A 23,464-nucleotide genomic window follows, 5' to 3' on the forward strand; every position below is an offset into this window, starting at 1 on the left:
GTCAGACAGGGTTGAAACTTACAGACAGGTCACTAGGGGGTAAAGAGGGGACTAGCGCTAAATATTGAGAGCACCAAGGGGGACTGAAAGGAAGGTACCAGTATTTAGGGTTCAAGGCTATAATGCGATTCAGGGTTCCCGGATTAAAGTGTCTGCACATTTTTATATATTAAATATTATATCTGGAGATTAGGGTTAGATAGAGTAATGTGTATACCTGGGGCTGGATATGGGTGCAGTGGGGTATGTGTTTGGGGCAGCGATCTGGCTGTAAGGGTTAGGGTGGGGCAGCGATCTGGCTGTAAGGGTTAGGGTGGGGCAGCGATCTGGCTGTAAGGGTTAGGGTGGGGCAGTGATCTGGGGGTAGGGTAGGGTGGGGTACAGGTGGAGTAGGACAGAAAGCATTCCCTGATGGGTCAGAACGACAGCGTGCTCATTTGGCAGTGAGCGGAGAGCCGCAGACTCTGGCCACTGAAGGGTTCAATACCATCCCCTTCTATTCAACATAACATACAGTATATCAATAGCTAACAGGGTAGAGTATAATGTGTGAGTATGAGTGAGTATAATATACACTGAACAAAAATATAAACGCAACATGTGAAGTCTTGGTCCCATGTTTCATGAAATGAAATATGCATTAACAATATATATATACTTTTGGACACAAATGTGTTTACATCCCTGTTAGTGAGCATTTCCCTGTTTGCCAAGATAATATATCCATCTAACAGGTAATGCAGTCAAGAAGCTGATTAAACAACAGGAATATTTATATCTGTAAAAAAAAAAAATCATTCTTATTGGCTGGGCCTGGCTGCCCAGTGGTTGCCTGGCTGCCAAGTGGGTGGGCGTATGCCATCCAAGGCCCACATATCACTGCATCCCTGCCTAGTCATGTGAAATCCATAGATTAGGGCCTAATTAATTTTTTCCAATTGACTGATTTCCTTATATGAACTGTAACATCAGCAAATCTTAGAAATTGTTGCATGTCGCATTTAACTTTTTGTTCAGCATACTGTAGATGTAAGATAGAGAGAATGAGTGTCTGTTTCAGGATGAAGAGGGTGCGATGTGTGGGAAAGTATTATATGAAACCTGTGTAAAACTATGATCAATAAACCTATGTCAGCTTGCCTTCAGCAATGTGTTCACGTTACAGTATGTGCACAGTTTGGGATGCGTGTTGTGGTTATGTCATGTGATCCAGGTGCACCATTTGTGTTTTGTTGTAGCAGCTGTGGCATGAGGCTATACCGCGAGGCGCAGCATTACCTAGGTTGACTGTGAGGCGGACACGGCCAGTCTCCAGCTCCAGGCGCAGTGTGTCTGCGCTGTCACGTGAAGTTGTGGCCATCAGCACGCCGTATGCCCGTTGAGAACGGAACCGCAGCGACACGTCTTCAGCCTCCGTCTGCATCACCACCGGCATCTGGATCTTCATGAACTTACTGCCGTCATAACTCAGGATGGTCGCATCTGGGAAGAGGAGAGGGGGAGGGAGAGGGGAGAAGAGATAGGAAGGGCAAGATAGGAGATATAGGGAGGGGAGGAGGAGAGGGGGAGGGAGAGGGGAGAAGAGATAGGAAGGGCAAGATAGGAGATATAGGGAGGGGAGGAGAGATGGGGAGGAGAGGAGGGATATGGAGGAGAGGAGAGGAGAGATGGGGAGGGGAAGAGAGGAGAGGAGAGATAGGAAGGGCAAGATAGGGGATATAGGGAAGGGAGGAGAGGGGGAGGGAGAGGAGAGAAGAGATAGGAAGGGCAAGATAGAAGATATAGGGAGGGGAGGAGAGATGGGGAGGAGAGGAGGGATAGGGAGGAGAGGAGAGATGGGGAGGGGAGGAGAGGAGAGATGGGGAGGGGAGGAGAGGAGAGATGGGGAGGAGCGAGAGGAGAGGATAGATGGGGATGGGAGGGGAGGAGAGAGGAGATGTGGAGTAGAGAGAGGAGAGGAGAGATGGGGAGGGGAGGGGAGGAGAGATTGGGAGTAGAGAGAGGGGAGGAGAGATGGGGAGGGGAGGAGAGATAGGAAGGGCAAGATAGGAGATATAGGGAGGGGAGGAGAGGAGGGGAGGGAGAGGGGAGAAGAGATAGGAAGGGCAAGATAGGAGATATAGGGAGGGGAGGAGAGGAGGGGGGGGGGAGAGGGGAGAAGAGATAGGAAGGACAAGATAGGAGATATAGGGAGGGGAGGAGAGATGGGGAGGAGAGGAGGGATATGGAGGAGAGGAGAGGAGAGATGGGGAGGGGAAGAGAGGAGAGGAGAGATAGGAAGGGCAAGATAGGGGATATAGGGAAGGGAGGAGAGGGGGAGGGAGAGGAGAGAAGAGATAGGAAGGGCAAGATAGAAGATATAGGGAGGGGAGGAGAGATGGGGAGGAGAGGAGGGATAGGGAGGAGAGGAGAGATGGGGAGGGGAGGAGAGGAGAGATGGGGAGGGGAGGAGAGGAGAGATGGGGAGGAGCGAGAGGAGAGGATAGATGGGGATGGGAGGGGAGAGGATAGATGGGGAGGGGAGGGAAGGAGAGGATAGATGGGGAGGGGAGGGGATGGAGAGGATAGATGGTGAGGGGAGGGGAGGAGAGAGGAGATGTGGAGTAGAGAGAGGAGAGGAGAGATGGGGAGGGGAGGGGAGGAGAGATTGGGAGTAGAGAGAGGAGAGGAGAGATGGGGAGGGGAGGAGAGGAGAGATGGGGAGGGGAGGAGAGGAGAGATGGGGAGGAGCGAGAGGAGAGGATAGATGGGGATGGGAGGGGAGAGGATAGATGGGGAGGGGAGGGAAGGAGAGGATAGATGGGGAGGGGAGGGGATGGAGAGGATAGATGGTGAGGGGAGGGGAGGAGAGAGGAGATGTGGAGTAGAGAGAGGAGAGGAGAGATGGGGAGGGGAGGGGAGGAGAGATTGGGAGTAGAGAGAGGGGAGGAGAGATGGGGAGGGGAGGAGAGATAGGAAGGGCAAGATAGGAGATATAGGGAGGGGAGGAGAGGAGGGGAGGGAGAGGGGAGAAGAGATAGGAAGGGCAAGATAGGAGATATAGGGAGGGGAGGAGAGGAGGGGGGGGGGGGAGAGGGGAGAAGAGATAGGAAGGACAAGATAGGAGATATAGGGAGGGGAGGAGAGATGGGGAGGAGAGTAGGGATAGGGAGGAGAGGAGAGATGGGGAGGGGAGGAGAGGAGAGATAGGAAGGGCAAGATAGGAGATATAGGGAGGGGAGGAGAGATGGGGAGGAGAGGAGGGACAGGGAGGAGAGGAGAGATGGAGAGGAGAGGAGAGATAGGAAGGGCAAGATAGGAGATATAGGGAGGGGAGGAGAGATGGGGAGGAGATGAGGGATAGGGAGGAGAGGAGAGATAGGGAGGGGAGGAGAGGAGAGATGGGGAGGGGAGGAGAGGAGAGTTGGGGAGGGGAGGAGATGAGAGATGGGGAGGGGAGGAGAGATGGGGAGGAGCGAGAGGAGAAGAGAGATGGGGAGGAGAGGATAGATGGTGAGGGGAGGGGAAGAGAGGAGAGATGGGGAGAGGAGGGGAGGAGAGATGGGGAGGAGAGGGGAGGAGAGTAGAGATGGGGAGTAGAGAGAGGGGAGGAGAGGAGAGATGTGGAGTAGAGAGAGGAGATGAGATATGGGGAGGGGAGGGGAGGAGAGGAGAGATGGGGAGTAGAGAGAGGGGAGGAGAGATGGGGAGGGGAGGAGAGATAGGAAGTGCAAGATAGGAGATATAGGGAGGGGAGGAGGGATAGGGAGGAGAGGAGAGATGGGGAGGAGAGGAGGGATAGGGAGGAGAGGAGAGATGGGGAGGGGAGGAGAGGAGAGATGGGGAGGAGAGGAGAGATGGGGAGGGGAGGAGAGGAGAGGAGAGGAGAGAGGAGAGATGGGGAGGAGAGGAGAGATGGGGAGGAGAGGAGAGATGGGGAGGGGAGGAGAGGAGAGATGGGGAGGGGAGGAGAGGAGAGATGGGGAGGAGAGAGAGAGGAGAGATGGGGAGGGGAGGAGAGGAGATAGAGAGGAGAGATGGGGAGGGGAGGGGGGAGAGGAGAGGAGAGAGAGGGGAGAGATGGGGAGGGGAGGAGAGGAGAGGAGAGAGGAGAGATGGGGAGGGGAGGGGAGAGAGAGGAGAGATGGGGAGGGTAGGAGAGAGAGAGGAGAGAGAGAGGAGAGATGCGGAGGGGAGGAGAGGAGACAGAGAAATTAATACATTGTGAGGTATTTATTGCAAAATCTAAGTCAAGTCAAAATACTGCACTCAATATCAATTTAGCTTGACAATAAATATTGCTTGACAATATAAATATTGTAACTGAAATGTATTGTATTTTGATAAAGTAATAATGATTTCAGAGAAAATGGCAATGGATTTGGTTGTCAGTTTCCAAATACGTTGCAGTGTTACGGTAAATTCACATGAGGTTGGCGGTACCTTAATTGGGGAGAACGGGCTCATGGTAATGACAGAATCAGTGGAATGGTATCAAATACATCAAACACATTGTTTCCTGGTGTATGATGACATTCCATTTGCTACGTTCCAGCCAATATTATGAGCCGTTCTCCCCTCAGGAGCCTCCTGTATGTAAAATGTATTATTAAAACAGAAGGTTATATTTGCTAAGTCTTCAACACACACATGCACACATGCACACACACACACACTAACACACACACATACACGAGCACACACATCCAACATGGTTATGTCTGTTGCTGCAATACTCTCAGGCCCAGATTCCCACCAACCAGTAAATATGAATATGTGTCCATGCTGACAAGTGACAAGACCACGACTCAATTCATAAACAAAGGCTCTCTTCAGACTAGAGAGATTGGACCCGTATTACATGTCAGTCATTTAGCAGATGCTCTTATTCACAGAGACTTACAGGAGCAATTAGGGTTAACTGTCTTGCTCAAGGGCACATGGAAACAGCAACATTTCATTGCCTGCCTGCTTAGGTGACACGGTTAAATAGTCCTGTAGGGTAGTGAAGTCAGAGTAAAATCACCATGACACCACTATTCTAAAGGTGTACACTGCTCCTTACCCAGGACCTTGGGTATGAAGACAGTGAAAATGTATATGATGTCAAATACTATGTGAACCCACATATCAGTTCTCTCTACAGTGATTCTGGGCAGATTGTTTACCACTGAGAGAAGAGGGTGTAACAACATCCCCAATAACCAGACAAACCACAACGTTATAACACAACCATTAGGGCCACAGACAAGACAGACAGACAGAAGACAGATAGACAGCTGCAATTCTACACATTTTGACATGTGGTGGAGATAAAGTTTTGCAATTTTAAAACTAATTTCATGCAATTCTACTCATTTTGCCTTGGGGCAGAGAACATTTTTTTTTTTTTTTACAGCCAATTTCCTGCAATTTTTACATGGGGGGGAAGATACATTTTGTAGTTTTAAAGCTAATTTCCTGCAATTCTACACATTTTGCCATGACTTATGCCATGTTAATATGATATCTGAGTGAGCGTGACTAAAAAAAATCAATGGAGGGCCCCTGCAGGTCAAGGCCCCTGGGCACATGCCCTTCGTGCCCGGTCGGTATTCGGCCATGATTACCATAAAAAAATGTTAGCTGGCCTGTTTAGTTTAGTTTATTAGGATCCCCATCAGCTACTGTACTTCTTGTGGTCCACATACAACGTACAAATACATGATAAAGTACAGAACAAGAACACCATAAGATAGTACATTAAATGTAATTACATTTGGGGAAGACAAGTACAAGAGAGTACAAAAATACTATTTACACACTATTCATACTGTATACATACAGTGGCAAGAAAAAGTTTATGAACCCTTTGTAATTGCCTCGATTTCTGCATAAATTGGTCATCAAATTTGATCTGATCTTCTTCTAAGTCACAACAATATACAAACACAGTGTGCTTAAACTAATAACACGCCAATTATTGTATTTTTCTTGTCTATATTGAATACATCATTTAAACATTCACAGTGTAGGTTGAAAAAGTATGTGATCCCCGAGGCTAATGACTTCTCCTGGAGTCAACTGGAGTCAGGAGTCAGCTAACCTGGAGTCCAATCAATGAGACGAGATTGGAGATGTTGATTCACAAGAAGCATTGCCTGATGTGAACCATGCCTCGAACAAAAGAGATCTCAGAAGACCTAAAAATAAGAATTGTTGACTTGCATAAAGCTGGAAAGGGTTCAGCACTGTTGCTACTCTCCATAGGAGTGGCAGTCCTGCAAATATGACTGCAAGTGCACAGCGAAGAATGCTCGAGGAGGTTAAGAAGAATCCTAGAGTGTCAGCTAAAGACGTACAGAAATCTCTGGAACATACGAACATCTCTGTTGATGAGTCTACGATATGTAGACTAAACAAGAATGGTCTTCATGGGAGGACACCATGGAACGAAGCCACCGTTGTTAAAAAAAACATTGCTGCAAGTCTGAACTTTTCCAAAGTGCACCTGGATGTTCTACAGCGCCACAGGCAAACTATTCTGTGGATTAAATTACAGTTGAATAGTTTGAAAGGAACACACAAGACTATGTGTGGAGAAAAAAAAAGGCACAGCACACCAACATCAAAACCTCATCCTAACTGTAAAGTATGGTGGAGGGAGCATCATGGTTTGGGGCTGCTTTGCTGACTCAGTGTCACGTTCTGACCTCTATTTCCTTTGTTTTTGTATTTATTTAGTATGGTCAGGGCGTGAGTTGGGTGGGCAGTCTATGTTCGTTTTTCTATGTTTTGGGTCAGTTCTATGTTTTCGGCCTAGTATGGTTCTCAATCAGAGGCAGGTGTCATTAGTTGTCTCTGATTGAGAATCATACTTAGGTAGCCTGGGTTTCACTGTTTGTTTGTGGGTGATTGTTCCTGTCACTGTGTTTGGTGTCACGGGATAGGACTGTTTTGCGTTTTCACATTTCTTGTTTTTGTTAGTTTGTTCATGTGTAGCGATATATTAAAACATGAATAACCACCACGCTGCGCTTTGGTCCGCTTCTCTTCCTCCTACAGACGAACGCCGTTACAGAATCACCCACCGCAACAGGACCAAGCGGCGTGGTAACGGGCAACAGCGGCACAAGGAGGAATGGACTTGGGATGATGTGTTGGACGGCAAGGGTTGCTACACATGGGAGGAGATCCTGGCGGGAAAGGATCGCCTTCCATGGGAACAGGTGGAGGCAGCGAGGAGAGCAGAGGCAGCCGGAGAGAGGAGCCGGCGATATGAGGGAACACGGTTGGCAAGGAAGCCCGGGAGTCAGCCCCAAAAATTTCTTGGGGGGGGGCTAACAGGGAGTATGGCTACGCCAGGTAGGAGACCTGAGCCAACTTCCTGTGGTTACCGGGGGGCTAGAGAGACCGGGCAGGCACCGTGTTATGCTGTGGAGCGCACGGTGTCCCCAGTGCGGGTGCACAGCCCGGTGCGGTACATTCCAGCTCCGCGTATCGGCCGGGCTAGAGTGGGCATCGAGCCAAGTGCCATGAAGCCGGCTCTACGCATCTGGTCTCCAGTGCGTCTCCTTGGGCCGGCTTACATGGCACCAGCCTTGCGCACGGTGTCCCCGGTTCGCCTGCATAGCCCAGTGCGGGCTATTCCACCTCGCCGCACTGGCAGGGCGACCGGGACCATTCAACCGGGTAAGGTTGGGCAGGCTCGGTGCTCAAGAGCTCCAGTGCGCCTGCACGGCCCGGTCTATCCGTCACCACCTCCACACCCCAGCCCTCCGGTGGCAGCTCCCCGTACCAGGCTGTCTCTCCGGCCCATCCGTCCAGAGCCTTCCTCCTCTCCAGCGCTGCCGGAGTCTCCCGTCTGTCCGGCGCCTCTGCCGGAGCCTCCCGCCTGTCCGGCGCCTCTGCCGGAGCCTCCCGCCTGTCCGGCGCCGCTGCCGGAGCCTCCCGCCTGTCCGGCGCCGCTGCCGGAGCCTCCCGCCTGTCCGGCGCCGCTGCCGGAGCCTCCCGCCTGTCCGGCGCCTCTGCCGGAGCCTCCCGCCTGTCCGGCGCCTCGGCCGGAGCCTCCCGCCTGTCCGGCGCCTCTGCCGGAGCCTCCCGCCTGTCCGGCGCCTCTGCCGGAGCCTCCCGCCTGTCCGGCGCCTCTGCCGGAGTCTCCCGCCTGTCCGGCGCCTCTGCCGGAGCCTCCCGCCTGTCCGGCGCCTCTGCCGGAGCCTCCCGCCTGTCCGGCGCCTCTGCCGGAGCCTCCCGCCTGTCCGGCGCCTCTGCCGGAGCCTCCCGCCTGTCCGGCGCCTCTGCCGGAGTCTCCCGCCTGTCCGGCGCCTCTGCCGGCGCCGCCCGTCTGCCCAGCGCCTCTGCCAGCGCCGCCCGTCTGCCCAACGCCGCCAGCGCCGCCCGTCTGCCCAACGCCGCCAGCGCCGCCCGTCTGCCCAACGCCGCCAGCGCCGCCCGTCTGCCCAGCGCCGCCAGCGCCGCCCGTCTGCCCAGCGCCGCCAGCGCCGCCCGTCTGCCCAGCGCCGCCAGCGCCGCCCGTCTGCCCAGCGCCGCCAGTGCCGCCAGTCAGCCAGGGGCCGCCAGTGCCGCCCGTCAGCCAGGGGCCGCCAGTGCCGCCCGTCAGCCAGGGGCCGCCAGTGCCGCCCGTCAGCCAGGGGCCGCCAGTGCCGCCAGTCAGCCAGGGGCCGCCAGTGCCGCCCGTCAGCCAGGGGCCGCCAGTGCCGCCCGTCAGCCAGGGGCCGCCAGTGCCGCCCGTCAGCCAGGGGCCGCCAGTGCCGCCAGTCAGCCAGGGGCCGCCAGTGCCGCCAGTCAACCAGGGGCCGCCAGTGCCGCCAGTCAGCCAGGGGCCGCCAGTGCCGCCAGTCAGCCAGGGGCCGCTAGAGCCCCTCCGCCCGGAGCAGCTGCCCCTCCGTCCCGAGCAGCTGTCCCTCTGTCCCGAGCAGCTGTCCCTCTGTCCCGAGCAGCTGTCCCTCTGTCCCGAGCAGCTGCCCCTCTGTCCCGAGCAGCTGCCCCTCTGTCCCGAGCAGCTGCCCCTCTGTCCCGAGCAGCTGCCCCTCTGTCCCGAGCAGCTGCCCCTCTGTCCCGAGCAGCTGCCCCTCTGTCCCGAGCTGCTGCTTCACCTCTGTCCCGAGCTGCCCCTCTGTCCCAAGCAGCCCCTCTGTCCAGTGGGGTCATTGAGAGGGGTGGGCATGGGGAGTAAGCCACGGAGGCGGACAATACGGCGGACTAAGACAATGGCGAAGTGGGGTCCGCGTCCCGCGCCAGAGCCGCCACCGCGGACAGACGCCCACCCAGACCCTCCCCTATAGGTCAAGGTTTTGCGGCCGGAGTCCGCACCTTTGGGGGGGGGGTACTGTCACGTTCTGACCTCTATTTCCTTTGTTTTTGTATTTATTTAGTATGGTCAGGGCGTGAGTTGGGTGGGCAGTCTATGTTCGTTTTTCTATGTTTTGGGTCAGTTCTATGTTTTCGGCCTAGTATGGTTCTCAATCAGAGGCAGGTGTCATTAGTTGTCTCTGATTGAGAATCATACTTAGGTAGCCTGGGTTTCACTGTTTGTTTGTGGGTGATTGTTCCTGTCACTGTGTTTGGTGTCACGGGATAGGACTGTTTTGCGTTTTCACATTTCTTGTTTTTGTTAGTTTGTTCATGTGTAGCGATATATTAAAACATGAATAACCACCACGCTGCGCTTTGGTCCGCTTCTCTTCCTCCTACAGACGAACGCCGTTACACTCAGGGCCTGGACAGCTTGCTATCATCAACGGAAAAATGAATTCCCAAGTTTATCGAGACATTTTGCAGGAGAATGTCAGGCTATCTGTCTGCCAATTGAAGCTCAACAGAAGTTGAGTGATGCAACTGGACAACAACACAAAACACAGAAGTTAATCAACAACAGAATGGTTTTAACAGAAGAAAATACATCTTCTGGAGTGGCCAAGTCATAGTCCTGACCTCAAACCGATTGAGATGCTGTGGCATGATCTCAAGAGAGCAGTTCACACCAGACATCCCAAGAATATTGCTGATCTGAAACAGTTTTGTAAAGAGTAATGGTCCAGAATACCTCCTGACCATTGTGCAGGTCTGATCCGCAACTACAGAAAACGTTTGGTTGAGGTTATTGCTGCCAAAGGAGGGTAAACCAGTTATTAACTCCAAGGGATCACATACTTTTTTCACCCTGCACTGTGAATATTTACACAGTGTGTTCAAAAAAGGCATGAAAACGTATAATTGTTAGTGTGTTATTACTTTAAGCAGACTGTGTTTGTCTATTGTTGTGACCTAGATGAAGCTCAGATAAATTGTTATGACCAATTTATACAGAAATCCTGGCATTTCCAAAGGGTTCACATAATTCTTCTTGCTAATGTATGTACAGTTGAAGTCAGAGTTTTACATACACCTCAGCCAAATACATTGAAACTTTTTCACCATTCCTGACATTTAATCCTAGTAAACATGCCCTGTCCTAGGTCAGTTAGGATCACCACTTTATTTTAAGAATGTGAAATATCAGAATTATAGTAGAGAAAATGATTTATTTCAGCTTTTATTTCTTACATCACATTCTCAGTGGGTCAGAAGTTTACATACACTCAATTAGTATTTGGTAGCTTTGCCTTTAAGTTGTTTAACTTGGATCAAACATTTTGGGTAGCCTTCCACAAGCTTCCCACAAAAAGTTGGGTGAATTTTGGCCCATTCAAACGGACAGAGCTGGTGTAACTGAGTCGGGTGTGTAGGCCTCCTTGCTCGCACACGCTTTTTCAGTTCTGCACACAAAATTTCTATAGGATTGAGCTCAGGATTGAGCTCAGGGCTTTGTGATGGCCACTCTAATACCTTGATGTTGCGGTCCTTAAGCCATTTTGCCACAACTTTGGAAGTAAGCTCGGGTTCATTGTCCATTTGGAAGACCCATTGACGACCAAGCTTTATCTTCCTGACTGATGTCTTGTGATATTGCTTGAAAATATCCACCTCATGATGCCATCTATTTTATGAAGTGCACCAGTCCCTCCTGCAGCAAATCACCCCATGCTGCCACCCCCATGCATCACAGTTGGGATGGTGTTCTTCGGCTTGCAAGCCTCCACATTTTTTCTCCAAACATAAAGATGGTCATTATGGCCAAACAGTTATATTTTTGTTCCATCAGAACAAAGGACATTTCTCCAAAAAAAACGTAATGTGGCTTTTTTTATGGTGGTTTTGGAGCAGTGGCTTCTTCCTTGCTGAGCAGCCTTTCAGGTTATGTCGATATAGGATATAGGTTATGTCGACTCAGGTTATGTCGACTCGTTTTACTGTGGATATAGATACTTTTGTACCGGTTTCCTCCAGCATCTTCACAAGGTCCTTTGCTGTTGTTCTGGGATTGATTTGCACATTTTGCACCAAAGTACGTTCATCTCTTGTAGACAAAACGGGTCTCCTTCCTGAGCGGTATGACGGCTGTGTGGTCCCATTGTGTTTATACTTGCATACTATTGTTTGTACAGATGAACATGGTACCTTCAGGTGTTTGAAAATTGCTCCCAAGGATGAACCAGACTTGTGGAGGTCTACACATTTTCTCTTGAGGTCTTGGCTAATTTATTTTGATTTTCCCATGATGTCACGCAAAGAGTCACTGAGTTTGAAGGTAGGCCTTGAAATACATCCACAGGTACACCTCCAATTGACTCAAATTATGTCAATTAGCCAATCAGAAGCTTCTAAAGCCATGAAATCATTTTCTGGAATTTTCCAAGCCATTTAAAGGCACAGTCAACTTAGTGTATGTAAACTTCTGACCCACTGGAATTGTGATAAGGTGAATGATAAGTGAAATAATCTGTCTGTAAACAATTGTTGAAAACATTACTGTGTCATGCACAAAGTAGATGTCCTAACCGACTTGCCAATACTATAGTTTGTTAACAAGACATTTGTGGAGTGGTTGAAAAACAAGTTTTAATGACTCCAACCTAAGTGTATGTAAACTTCCGACTTCAACTGTTTGTCCTATGTAGTCCACTACTTTTGAAATGGCTCGGGTCAATCATAGTGCACTAAATAGGCAATAGGGTGTCGTGTGGGACGTGGCCCAGGACAGTATAGTCTCTGTTGAGATGCGTACAACAGCCTGTCAGGTAGCGAGCAGGGTCAATTAGAAAGGCTCCGAACAAAGTGGAAACAACTTGTCAGACATGGGATAGAATCATTATCTAATGCAAAGTGAGTACTTGTCCAAAATCCAATGGTGGAGCAGCACTCATTTATTTGAATGGCACACAACCATGTTTAATATCAAAATAAAGCAGGGGGAGATTGAACAAAGCAGGGGGAGATTGAACAAAGCAGGGGGAGATTGAATCAAGCAGGGGGAGATTGAACAAAGCAGGGGGAGATTGAATCAAGCAGGGGGAGATTGAACAAAGCAGGGGGAGATTGAATAAAGCAAGGGGAGATTGAATAAAGTAGGGGAATATTGAATAATGTAGGGGGATATTGAATAAAGCAGGGGGATATTGAATAATGTAGGGGGATATTGAATAAAGCAGGGGGATATTGAATAATGTAGGGGGATATTGAATAATGTAGGGGGATATTGAATAATGTAGGGGGATATTGAATAAAGCAGGGGGAGATTGAATAATGTAGGGGATATTGAATAAAGCAGGGGGAGATTGAATAATGTAGGGGGATATTGAATAAAGTAAGGGGATATTGAATAAAGCAGGGGGATATTGAATAAAGCAGGGGGAGATTGAATAAAGCAGGGGGAGATGGAATAATGTAGGGGGAAATTGAATAAAGCAGGGGGGGATTGAATAATGTAGGGGGAGATTGAATAAAGTAGGGAGATATTGAATAATGTAGGGGGATATTGAATAAAGCAGGGGGAGATTGAAACTGGAAAAGAGCAAGCATTAACCGACTCCCTGCTCTTGTTTAAGTCAAGTGTGCAGAATATGTTGAGCATTGATTCTCGCTGTTTTGTAAGTGTGTGTGTGTGTGTGTGTGTGTGTGTGTGTGTGTGTGTGTGTTCTATGAAAGACTGAAAAGCCCCCAACATTTACACTAATAAATTAACCTATGCGAGTGTACTCTCGTCACAAAACATATCAACTCAGCAAAAAAAGAAATGTCCGCTCACTGTCAACTGCGTCTATTTTCAGCAAACTTAACATGTGTAAATATTTGTATGACCATAACAAGATTCAACAACTGAGACATAAACTGAATAAGTTCCGCAGACATGTGACCAACAGAAATGGAATAACGTGTCCCTGAACAAAAGGGGGAGGGGGGTTCAAATCAAAAGCAACAGTCAGTATCTGGTGTGGCCACCAGCTGCATTAATCACTGCAGTGCATCTCCTCCTCATGGACTGCACCAGGTTTTCCAGTTCTTACTGTGATATGTTAACCCACTCTTCCACCAAGGAACCTGCAAGTTTCCTGACATTTCTGGGGGGAATGGCCATAGCCCTCACCATCTGATCCAACAGGTCCCAGACGTGCTCAATGGGATTGAGATCCTGGATCTTCGCTGGCCATGGCAGAACACTGACATTCCTGTCTTGCAGGAAATCACAAACAGTGATCCAGCAGTATGGTTGGTGGCATTTTCATGCTGGAGGGTCATGTCAGGATGAACCTGCAGGAAGGGTACCACATGAGGGAGGATGATGTCTTTCCTTTAATGCACAGAGTAGAGATTGCCTGCAATGACAACAAGCTCTGTCCGATGAGGCTGTAACACACCGCCTGAGACCATGACGGAGTAGATCTCACTCTAGAGTACAGGCCTCAGTGTAACACTCATTCCTTCGACGATAAACACAAATCCGACCATCACCCCTGTTGAGACAAAACCGTGACACATCAGTGAAGAGCACTTTTTGCCAGTCCTGTCTTGTCCAGCGACGGTAGGTTTGTGCCCATAGCCGCAGTTGTTGCCGGTGATGTCTGGTGAGGACCTGCCTTATAACAGGCCTACAAGCCCTCAGTCCAGCCTCTATCAGCCTATTGCGGACAGTCTGAGCACTGATGGAGGGATTGAGCGTTCCTGGTGTAACTCGGGCAGGTGTTGTTGCCATCCTGTACCTGTCCTGGAGGTCTGATGTTCGGATGCACTAATCCTCTGCAGGTGTTGTTACACGTGGTCTGCTACTGCGAGGATTATCAGCTTTCCGTCCTGTCTCCCTGTAGCGTTGTCTTAGGCGTCTCACAGTACGGACATTACAATGTATTGCCCTGGCCACATCTTCAGTCCATGTTCACGCAGATGAACAGGGACCCTGGGCATCTTTCTTTTGGTGTTTTTCAGAGTCAGTAGAAAGGCCTCTTTAGTGTCCTAAGTTTTCCAAACAGTGACCTTAATTGCCTACCGTGTGTAAGCTGTTAGTGTCTTAACAACGGTTTTACAGGTGCATGTTCATTAATTGTTTATGGTTCATTGAACAAGCATGGGAAACCCTTTAAAATAAAGATTTGTGAAGTTATTTGGATTTCTACAAATTATCTTTGAAAGACAAGGTCCTGAAAAAGGGCCGTTTCTTTTTTTGCCTAGTTAGTTATCTTGGACATAAGTTTAATGTTGCTGGCGAGTGGGGGGAACAAGTTGAGGAGCTTGTCTATCAGTATTCATCCAGGCTTGACATGATTGACACTTACCCTCTGCCTGTGATAATGAAGCTAGAGGCTGTGAGAAAAGTGGTCCTAGCAAAGATTCAACATCTGTTTGCAAATGTGCATATCCCACATAAGTTTCTGGGAGAAATTAATAACAAAATTGTTGAAGCAGTAAAAAGTGTTTATGGTTAAACCCATACAACACGTGGCATGGTCTTCCTTAGTCAAAGACAGGGGGGTTTAGGTGTCCCAAATATCGAGTGTAGTTACACTGCTACCAAACTGACTCACCTGTTGAACATGCTCAACAGTGATGATGTGACAGTTAGGGAGTTAGCCAGAGCCTCCCTCCTTCTTAACCTACGGAGGAGGAAGGTTCCACTGGTCATGGGTCATGAGGACAACTTCCTGGGCTTCAGGAGGAAGGCCAATGGAAAATTGGAGACTCGTGCCGCGGTCTTTGTAGTCTGGACAGACTGGCTGGACCTCAACGACCTGTGTACCGGACTAGAGCTCAGGTGGACAACGACTGATATGGAAACTGAGCCAGTGACTGCCTCTGATGCAGTTGTGGCAGATCGCGGTGTTGTTGTGGAGACTTCTGTCACCCATGATGGAACATCTCATCCTACATCCAGGACAACACTCCTTGGTATCAGACAAATGCAGCTATTGCAACACTGGACTGGCCTGTGGCTGCAGGGGAAACTCGCAGCTCTGATAAATCTGTCTCCCATTCCATGTACCAGAAAGATGCCGTTGGCGAGGAAATACTCACCTTTAGGCGAGGTTACAATCTAGCACTCTGGTACCCTGCAAATCATGACACATTATATATTTTTGTATATATATATATATATATATATATATATATTTGTATTTTTATTTAACCTTTATTTACAATGATGGCCTAACCCGGCCAAATCCTCCCCTAACCGCAATGAACTCCATTACATGAGTCAAATGGGCTCCCGAGTGGCACAGTGGTCTAAGATACTGTATATCACTGCAGTACCTGGTTCGAATCCAGGCTGCATCACTTCCGGCTGTGATTGGGAGCCCCATAGGGTGGTGCAGTTACCCCCTACTGGGGGTAGGCTGTCGTTGTAAAAAAATAAAATAATTCTTAACTGTTCTTGCCCATATTGTAAATGGCTGCTGTTCATACAAGGATTTGTACAGTGCAAGATATGACCACCTTGTTGACCTGATAGCCAGCGAGGTCGGACAAGAAGTCTCACCTACAGCACACATGCATTAACAGTGTGTGTAAGGGGAAGCTAGTTTGATGTTGATGATGCTGTGTGGGGACAAGGGGGACATGGCTGAGGCCATTCTATTCCCCCACACCTCCCTTCATCAGGGCCGACTCACCGAATTACAGTCGACAGGGGATTTGGAGAAGTATATGTTCAACATCTGTAACAAACAGAACCCTGTCTCTGAATATCTTGTGTGTCCAGTCTTCTGTGCTTCTCCATATACCTGTCTCTGAATATCTTAATGTACACTACTCAGGAAGTGGAGTGTAGACAGAATGGCTGGTAAATGAAGAGAAGATAGAAACAACCTGCCAACTTGGGAGAGAGAGAGAGGAGGAGGATGAGAGAGAGCGAGAGAGAGAGTCGGGGGACAAAGACATGCTAAAACATGTTTGTTTTTTAAATCTATCATTATAACAACAATGGAGGGATTGATGGAAACATGGAGAGGCATGGAGACCATTGCCAGTTCCAAGGCCAGAGAGATAGCTATCATCCTGGGACAAAATCTAATGTGGCCCTCCCCCCACTTGGAGTCTCTTAAACAGCTTTATCAGAGCCCTGCTGTCTGCTACTGTAGAAGACCACATGCAGGATAGGGCACTGTCATGTTCACTCACTGTAGAGGGGAGAACACCAACCACACACACACACACACACACACACACACACACACACACACACACACACACACACACACACACACACACACACACACACACACAAACTGTGCAACTAACAACACAAATCAACACACACACAAACTGTACAATGTACAATGTGTGTCTGTGTGTGTGTACCGTGTAATGTCTTTATCTGAAAATAATAGAGTATATTCCAAAGATGTGACCATGTCACAATTTAGCAATTTTCGAGTCTTAATCTTAGAGTCTCATGTCAAGTCTCAAGTACCAGAGCTCAAGTCAAGTCCCTAAATGTGGGTTTCACATCCCCAAGTCAATGGTTAATTGTTTTACACCATTTTCAATTCACTAGGCCTACTAGTATATTACATAGACCTACATAATACACTTCCCAAATCAGGAAATAACGTTTTTTTTTTAATCAACAATACGAATAGAAAGGCAATCCAAATGATGATTTACAGTTAGTGTTGCTAGTACAGTTTGACTGACATTGTTCAATCTCCAAGTGTTGTTGTTTTCCCCCCGTCCAGTATATACATGTTGAGAGGCCTGTGGTTGGCTGAGAATAAATATTCCCCCAAACCTCTTGCTTAGAGTGACAAGTATGGAAAATATAGTACAGTGCTCTATAATATAGAACATTGCTCTACAATATAGAACAGTGGTTTATAATATAGTACAGTGCTCTATAATATAGAACAGTGCTCTATAATATAGAACAGTGCTCTATAATATAGGACAGTGGTCTATAATATAGTACAGTGCTCTATAATATAGAACAGTGCTCTATAATATAGGACAGTGGTCTATAATATAGAACAGTGGTCTATAATACAGGACAGTCTATAATATAGGACAATGGTCTATAATATAGGACGGTGCTCTATTTTTACCTTTGCCTGGCGAAGCGTCGCTAGGCAGAAAATAATTTAACGGTCAATTCCCATATAACCCAATGCGAGAGGAAAGTGGTGCTGCTCTTTTGGGAAATCTAAGTCTCTAGTATTACAGCTCTAGTACAAGTCTCTAGTATTACAGCTCTAGTACAAGTCTCTAGTATTACAGCTCTAGTCTAAGTCTCTAGTATTACAGCTCTAGTACAAGTCTCTAGTATTACAGCTCTAGTCTAAGTCTCTAGGATTACAGCTCTAGTACAAGTCTCTAGTATTACAGCTCTAGTACAAGTCTCTAGTATTACAGCTCTAGTCTAAGTCTCTAGTATTACAGCTCTCGTACAAGTCTCTAGTATTACAGCTCTAGTCTAAGTCTCTAGTATTACAGCTCTAGTACAAGTCTCTAGTATTACAGCTCTAGTCTACGTCTCTAGTATTACAGCTCGCGTCCAAGTCTCTAGTATTACAGCTCTAGTCCAAGTCTCTAGTATTACAGTTCTAGTCCAAGTCTCTAGTATTACAGCTCTAGTCCAAGTCTCTAGTAGTACAGCTCTAGTACAAGTCTCTAGCATTACAGCTCTCGTCCAAGTCTCTAATATTACAGCTCTAGTCCAAGTCTCTAGTATTACAGCTCTAGTACAAGTCTCTAGTATTACAGCTCTAGTACAAGTCTCTAGTATTACAGCTCTCGTCCAAGTCTCTAGTATTACAGCTCTAGTCCAAGTCTCTAGTATTACAGCTCTAGTACAAGTCTCTAGTAATACATCTCTAGTACAAGTCTCTAATATTACAGCTCTAGTCCAAGTCTCTAGTATTACAGGTCTAGTACAAGTCTCTAGTAATACAGCTCTAGTACAAGTCTCTAGTATTACAGCTCTAGTCCAAGTCTCTAGTATTACAGCTCTAGTCCAAGTCTCTAGTATTACAACTCTAGTCCAAGTCTCTAGTAATACAGCTCTAGTACAAGTCTCTAGTATTACAGCTCTAGTCCAAGTCTCTAGTATTACAGCTCTAGTACAAGTCTCTAGTAATACAGCTCTAGTACAAGTCTCTAATATTACAGCTCTAGTCCAAGTCTCTAGTATTACAGCTCTAGTCCAAGTCTCTAGTATTACAACTCTAGTCCAAGTCTCTAGTAATACAGCTCTAGTACAAGTCTCTAGTATTACAACTCTAGTCCAAGTCTCTAGTAATACAGCTCTAGTACAACCCTACTCCTGTTTTGATTATCTTCATGTTTGTTATTATTAAACTCACCTTCTACACCTGCTTCCTGACTCCTTGTGTATACTTTACATAGATGCTCTAGTCCAAGTTAAGTCCCTACTCATAGATGCTCTAGTCCACGTTAAGTGCTTAGTCATAGATGCTCCAGTCCAAGTTAAGTGCTTAGTCATAGATGCTCCAGTCCAAGTCGAGTGTTTTTATTTTTGCAACTTGTAACTGTCTGTCTGTCTTTCTGTGCATGTTTGATTGTCTGCCTGTACTTGCCAAACTGTTATTTTCTCTTGTCTGGGGGTCCTTTCATGTTTAGGAGTTGATGTGTCTCTCTCTCCGTCACGCTACCAATCCAGCCTCTCACACAGACACACACCAATGCACAAACACACATACACTCTGTGTTCTCCAAACAGTCTTTCATCGCCCATTAGGTGATATGTGCCTGCACTGCTCTTTCCCTTCAATCTGGGAACACACAAAGACAGTCTACATCTTCCCTACCATCTGGGAACCCACCTCCACCCTCCACACTCTCTCTGCTACAACAGTATTTTGGTTAATTAGCAAATGGAACTTCAGGGGGGAGTACATTTAGTATGCGTGCAGGAGTACATTTAGTATGAGTTCTGGAGGACATTTAGTATGAGTTCTGGAGGACATTTAGTATGAGTTCTGGAGGACATTTAGTATGAGTTCTGGAGGACATTTAGTATGAGTTCTGGAGGACATTTAGTATGCGTGCAGGAGGACATTTAGTATGAGTTCTGGAGTAAATTTAGTATGCGTGCAGGAGTACATTTTGCATGCGCTCTGGAGTACATTTAGTATGCGTGCAGGAGGACATTTAGTATGCGTTCAGAAGGACATTTGCTATGCGTTCATAAGGACATTTAGTATGCGTTCAGGAGGACATTTTGTATGCGTACAGGAGTACATTTAGTATGCGTTCAGAAGGACATTTGGTATGCGTTCAGGAGGACATTTAGTATGCGTTCAGGAGGACATTTAGAATGTGTTTAGGAGGACATTTAGGATGCGTTCAGGAGGACTTTTATGATGCATTCAGGCTGGGAAGGAAAACATAGCTTTGTCTGCTTAACCCTCCTATTATGTTACGTGTCAATTTGACCCATTTACAAATTTGAGTTGTCTAAAATACTAGTTAACCTCTCTTTCAACCTAACTTCAAAATGTGGACACTGATGTGTTGTGGAATATCTGTGTAGATTGTGAATACAAGCATGATATTGTTGGTCATTTTGACCCGGAGGTTTTCATGTGTATAGATATTTACACTGGTCCAAAATAAAGTGTCATTGAAGTATTTTGATTTGACTGGTTCTGGTTGCACTTTAATTATGTTTGGGTGAAAAGGAGCTTTATTCATTATGTTTGGGTGAAAAGGAGCTTTATTCATTATATTTGGGTGAAAAGGAGCTTTATTCATTATGTTTGGGTGAAAAGGAGCTTTGTTAATTATGTTTGGGTGAAAAGGAGCTTTATTCATTATGTTTGGGTGAAAATGAGCTTTATTCATTATGTTTGGGTGAAAATGAGCTTTATTCATTATGTTTGGGTGAAAAGGAGCTTTATTCATTATATTTGGGTGAAAAGGAGCTTTATTCATTATATTTGGGTGAAAAGGAGCTTTATTCATTATGTTTGGGTGAAAAGGAGCTTTATTCATTATGTTTGGGTGAAAAGGAGCTTTATTCATTATGTTTGGGTGAAAAGGAGCTTTATTCATTATATTTGGGTGAAAAGGAGCTTTATTCATTATATTTGGGTGAAAAGGAGCTTTGTTAATTATGTTTGGGTGAAAAGGAGCTTTATTCATTATGTTTGGGTGAAAAGGAGCTTTATTCATTATGTTTGGGTGAAAAGGAGCTTTATTCATTATATTTGGGTGAAAAGGAGCTTTATTCATTATATTTGGGTGAAAAGGAGCTTTATTCATTATATTTGGGTGAAAAGGAGCTTTGTTAATTATGTTTGGGTGAAAAGGAGCTTTATTCATTATGTTTGGGTGAAAAGGAGCTTTATTCATTATGTTTGGGTTCATTATGTTTGGGTGAAAAGGAGCTTTATTCATTATGTTTGGGTGAAAAGGAGCTTTATTCATTATGTTTGGGTGAAAATGAGCTTTATTCATTATATTTGGGTGAAAAGGAGCTTTATTCATTATATTTGGGTGAAAATGAGCTTTATTCATTATATTTGGGTGAAAAGGAGCTTTGTTAATTATGCTTGGGTGAAAAGGAGCTTTATTCATTATGTTTGGGTGAAAAGGAGCTTTATTCATTATATTTGGGTGAAAATGAGCTTTATTCATTATATTTGGGTGAAAAGGAGCTTTATTCATTATATTTGGGTGAAAAGGAGCTTTGTTAATTATGTTTGGGTGAAAAGGAGCTTTGTTAATTATGTTTGGGTGAAAAGGAGCTTTGTTAATTATGTTTGGGTTAAAAGGAGCTTTATTCATTATGTTTGGGTGAAAAGGAGCTTTATTCATTATATTTGGGTGAAAAGGAGCTTTATTCATTATATTTGGGTGAAAAGGAGCTTTGTTAATTATGTTTGGGTGAAAAGGAGCTTTATTCATTATGTTTGGGTGAAAAGGAGCTTTATTCATTATGTTTGGGTGAAAAGCAGCTTTATTCATTATATTTGGGTGAAAAGGAGCTTTATTCATTATATTTGGGTGAAAAGGAGCTTTATTCATTATATTTGGGTGAAAAGGAGCTTTGTTAATTATGTTTGGGTGAAAAGGAGCTTTATTCATTATGTTTGGGTGAAAAGGAGCTTTATTCATTATGTTTGGGTGTAAAGGAGCTTTATTCATTATGTTTGGGTGAAAATGAGCTTTATTCATTATATTTGGGTGAAAATGAGCTTTATTCATTATATTTGGGTGAAAAGGAGCTTTATTCATTATATTTGGGTGAAAATGAGCTTTGTTAATTATGTTTGGGTGAAAAGGAGCTTTATTCATTATGTTTGGGTGAAAAGGAGCTTTATTCATTATATTTGGGTGAAAAGGAGCTTTATTCATTATATTTGGGTGAAAAGGAGCTTTATTCATTATATTTGGGTGAAAAGGAGCTTTGTTAATTATGTTTGGGTGAAAAGGAGCTTTATTCATTATGTTTGGGTGAAAAGGAGCTGTATTCATTATATTTGGGTGAAAAGGAGCTTTGTTAATTATGTTTGGGTGAAAAGGAGCTTTATTCATTATGTTTGGGTGAAAAGGAGCTTTATTCATTATGTTTGGGTGAAAAGGGGCTTTATTCATTATGTTTGGGTGAAAAGGAGCTTTATTCATTATGTTTGGGTGAAAAGGAGCTTTATTCATTGTTTGGGTGAAAAGGAGCTTTATTCATTATGTTTGGGTGAAAAGGAGCTTTATTCATTATGTTTGGGTGAAAAGGAGCTTTATTCATTATGTTTGGGTGAAAAGGAGCTGTATTCATTATGTTTGGGTGAAAAGGAGCTGTATTCATTATGTTTGGGTGAAAAGGAGCTTTATTCATTATGTTTGGGTGAAAAGGAGCTTTATTCATTATGTTTGGGTGAAAAGGAGCTTTATTCATTATGTTTGGGTGAAAAGGAGCTTTATTCATTATGTTTGGGTGAAAAGGAGCTTTATTCATTATGTTTGGGTGAAAATGAGCTTTATTCATTATGTTTGGGTGAAAAGGAGCTTTATTCATTATATTTGGGTGAAAAGGAGCTTTATTCATTATATTTGGGTGAAAAGGAGCTTTATTCATTATGTTTGGGTGAAAAGGAGCTTTATTCATTATGTTTGGGTGAAAAGGAGCTTTATTCATTATGTTTGGGTGAAAAGGAGCTTTATTCATTATGTTTGGGTGAAAAGGAGCTTTATTCATTATATTTGGGTGAAAAGGAGCTTTATTCATTATATTTGGGTGAAAAGGAGCTTTGTTAATTATGTTTGGGTGAAAAGGAGCTTTATTCATTATGTTTGGGTGAAAAGGAGCTTTATTCATTATGTTTGGGTGAAAAGGAGCTTTATTCATTATATTTGGGTGAAAAGGAGCTTTATTCATTATATTTGGGTGAAAAGGAGCTTTATTCATTATATTTGGGTGAAAAGGAGCTTTGTTAATTATGTTTGGGTGAAAAGGAGCTTTATTCATTATGTTTGGGTGAAAAGGAGCTTTATTCATTATGTTTGGGTTCATTATGTTTGGGTGAAAAGGAGCTTTATTCATTATGTTTGGGTGAAAAGGAGCTTTATTCATTATGTTTGGGTGAAAATGAGCTTTATTCATTATATTTGGGTGAAAAGGAGCTTTATTCATTATATTTGGGTGAAAATGAGCTTTATTCATTATATTTGGGTGAAAAGGAGCTTTGTTAATTATGCTTGGGTGAAAAGGAGCTTTATTCATTATGTTTGGGTGAAAAGGAGCTTTATTCATTATATTTGGGTGAAAATGAGCTTTATTCATTATATTTGGGTGAAAAGGAGCTTTATTCATTATATTTGGGTGAAAAGGAGCTTTGTTAATTATGTTTGGGTGAAAAGGAGCTTTGTTAATTATGTTTGGGTGAAAAGGAGCTTTGTTAATTATGTTTGGGTTAAAAGGAGCTTTATTCATTATGTTTGGGTGAAAAGGAGCTTTATTCATTATATTTGGGTGAAAAGGAGCTTTATTCATTATATTTGGGTGAAAAGGAGCTTTGTTAATTATGTTTGGGTGAAAAGGAGCTTTATTCATTATGTTTGGGTGAAAAGGAGCTTTATTCATTATGTTTGGGTGAAAAGCAGCTTTATTCATTATATTTGGGTGAAAAGGAGCTTTGTTAATTATGTTTGGGTGAAAAGGAGC

General features: G+C 45.4%; 1 protein-coding gene across 12 annotated transcripts in view; it reads right to left on the reverse strand.

Moving 5' to 3' along the window:
• The window catches only part of LOC139381237 (neurexin-1a-like), a 749,117-nt gene that overhangs the window by 430,367 nt on the left and 295,286 nt on the right, over positions 1-23,464 (reverse strand). For all 12 annotated transcript variants that reach the window (XM_071124703.1, XM_071124702.1, XM_071124701.1 and 9 more), the window contains one exon: positions 1,279-1,482. In XM_071124703.1, coding sequence (XP_070980804.1) covers positions 1,279-1,482 — 204 coding nt within the window. The remainder of the gene's footprint in view (positions 1-1,278; positions 1,483-23,464) is intronic.

The sequence above is a fragment of the Oncorhynchus clarkii genome, chromosome 23, assembly GCF_045791955.1.
Source record: "Oncorhynchus clarkii lewisi isolate Uvic-CL-2024 chromosome 23, UVic_Ocla_1.0, whole genome shotgun sequence".
Classification (NCBI taxonomy): domain Eukaryota; kingdom Metazoa; phylum Chordata; class Actinopteri; order Salmoniformes; family Salmonidae; genus Oncorhynchus; species Oncorhynchus clarkii.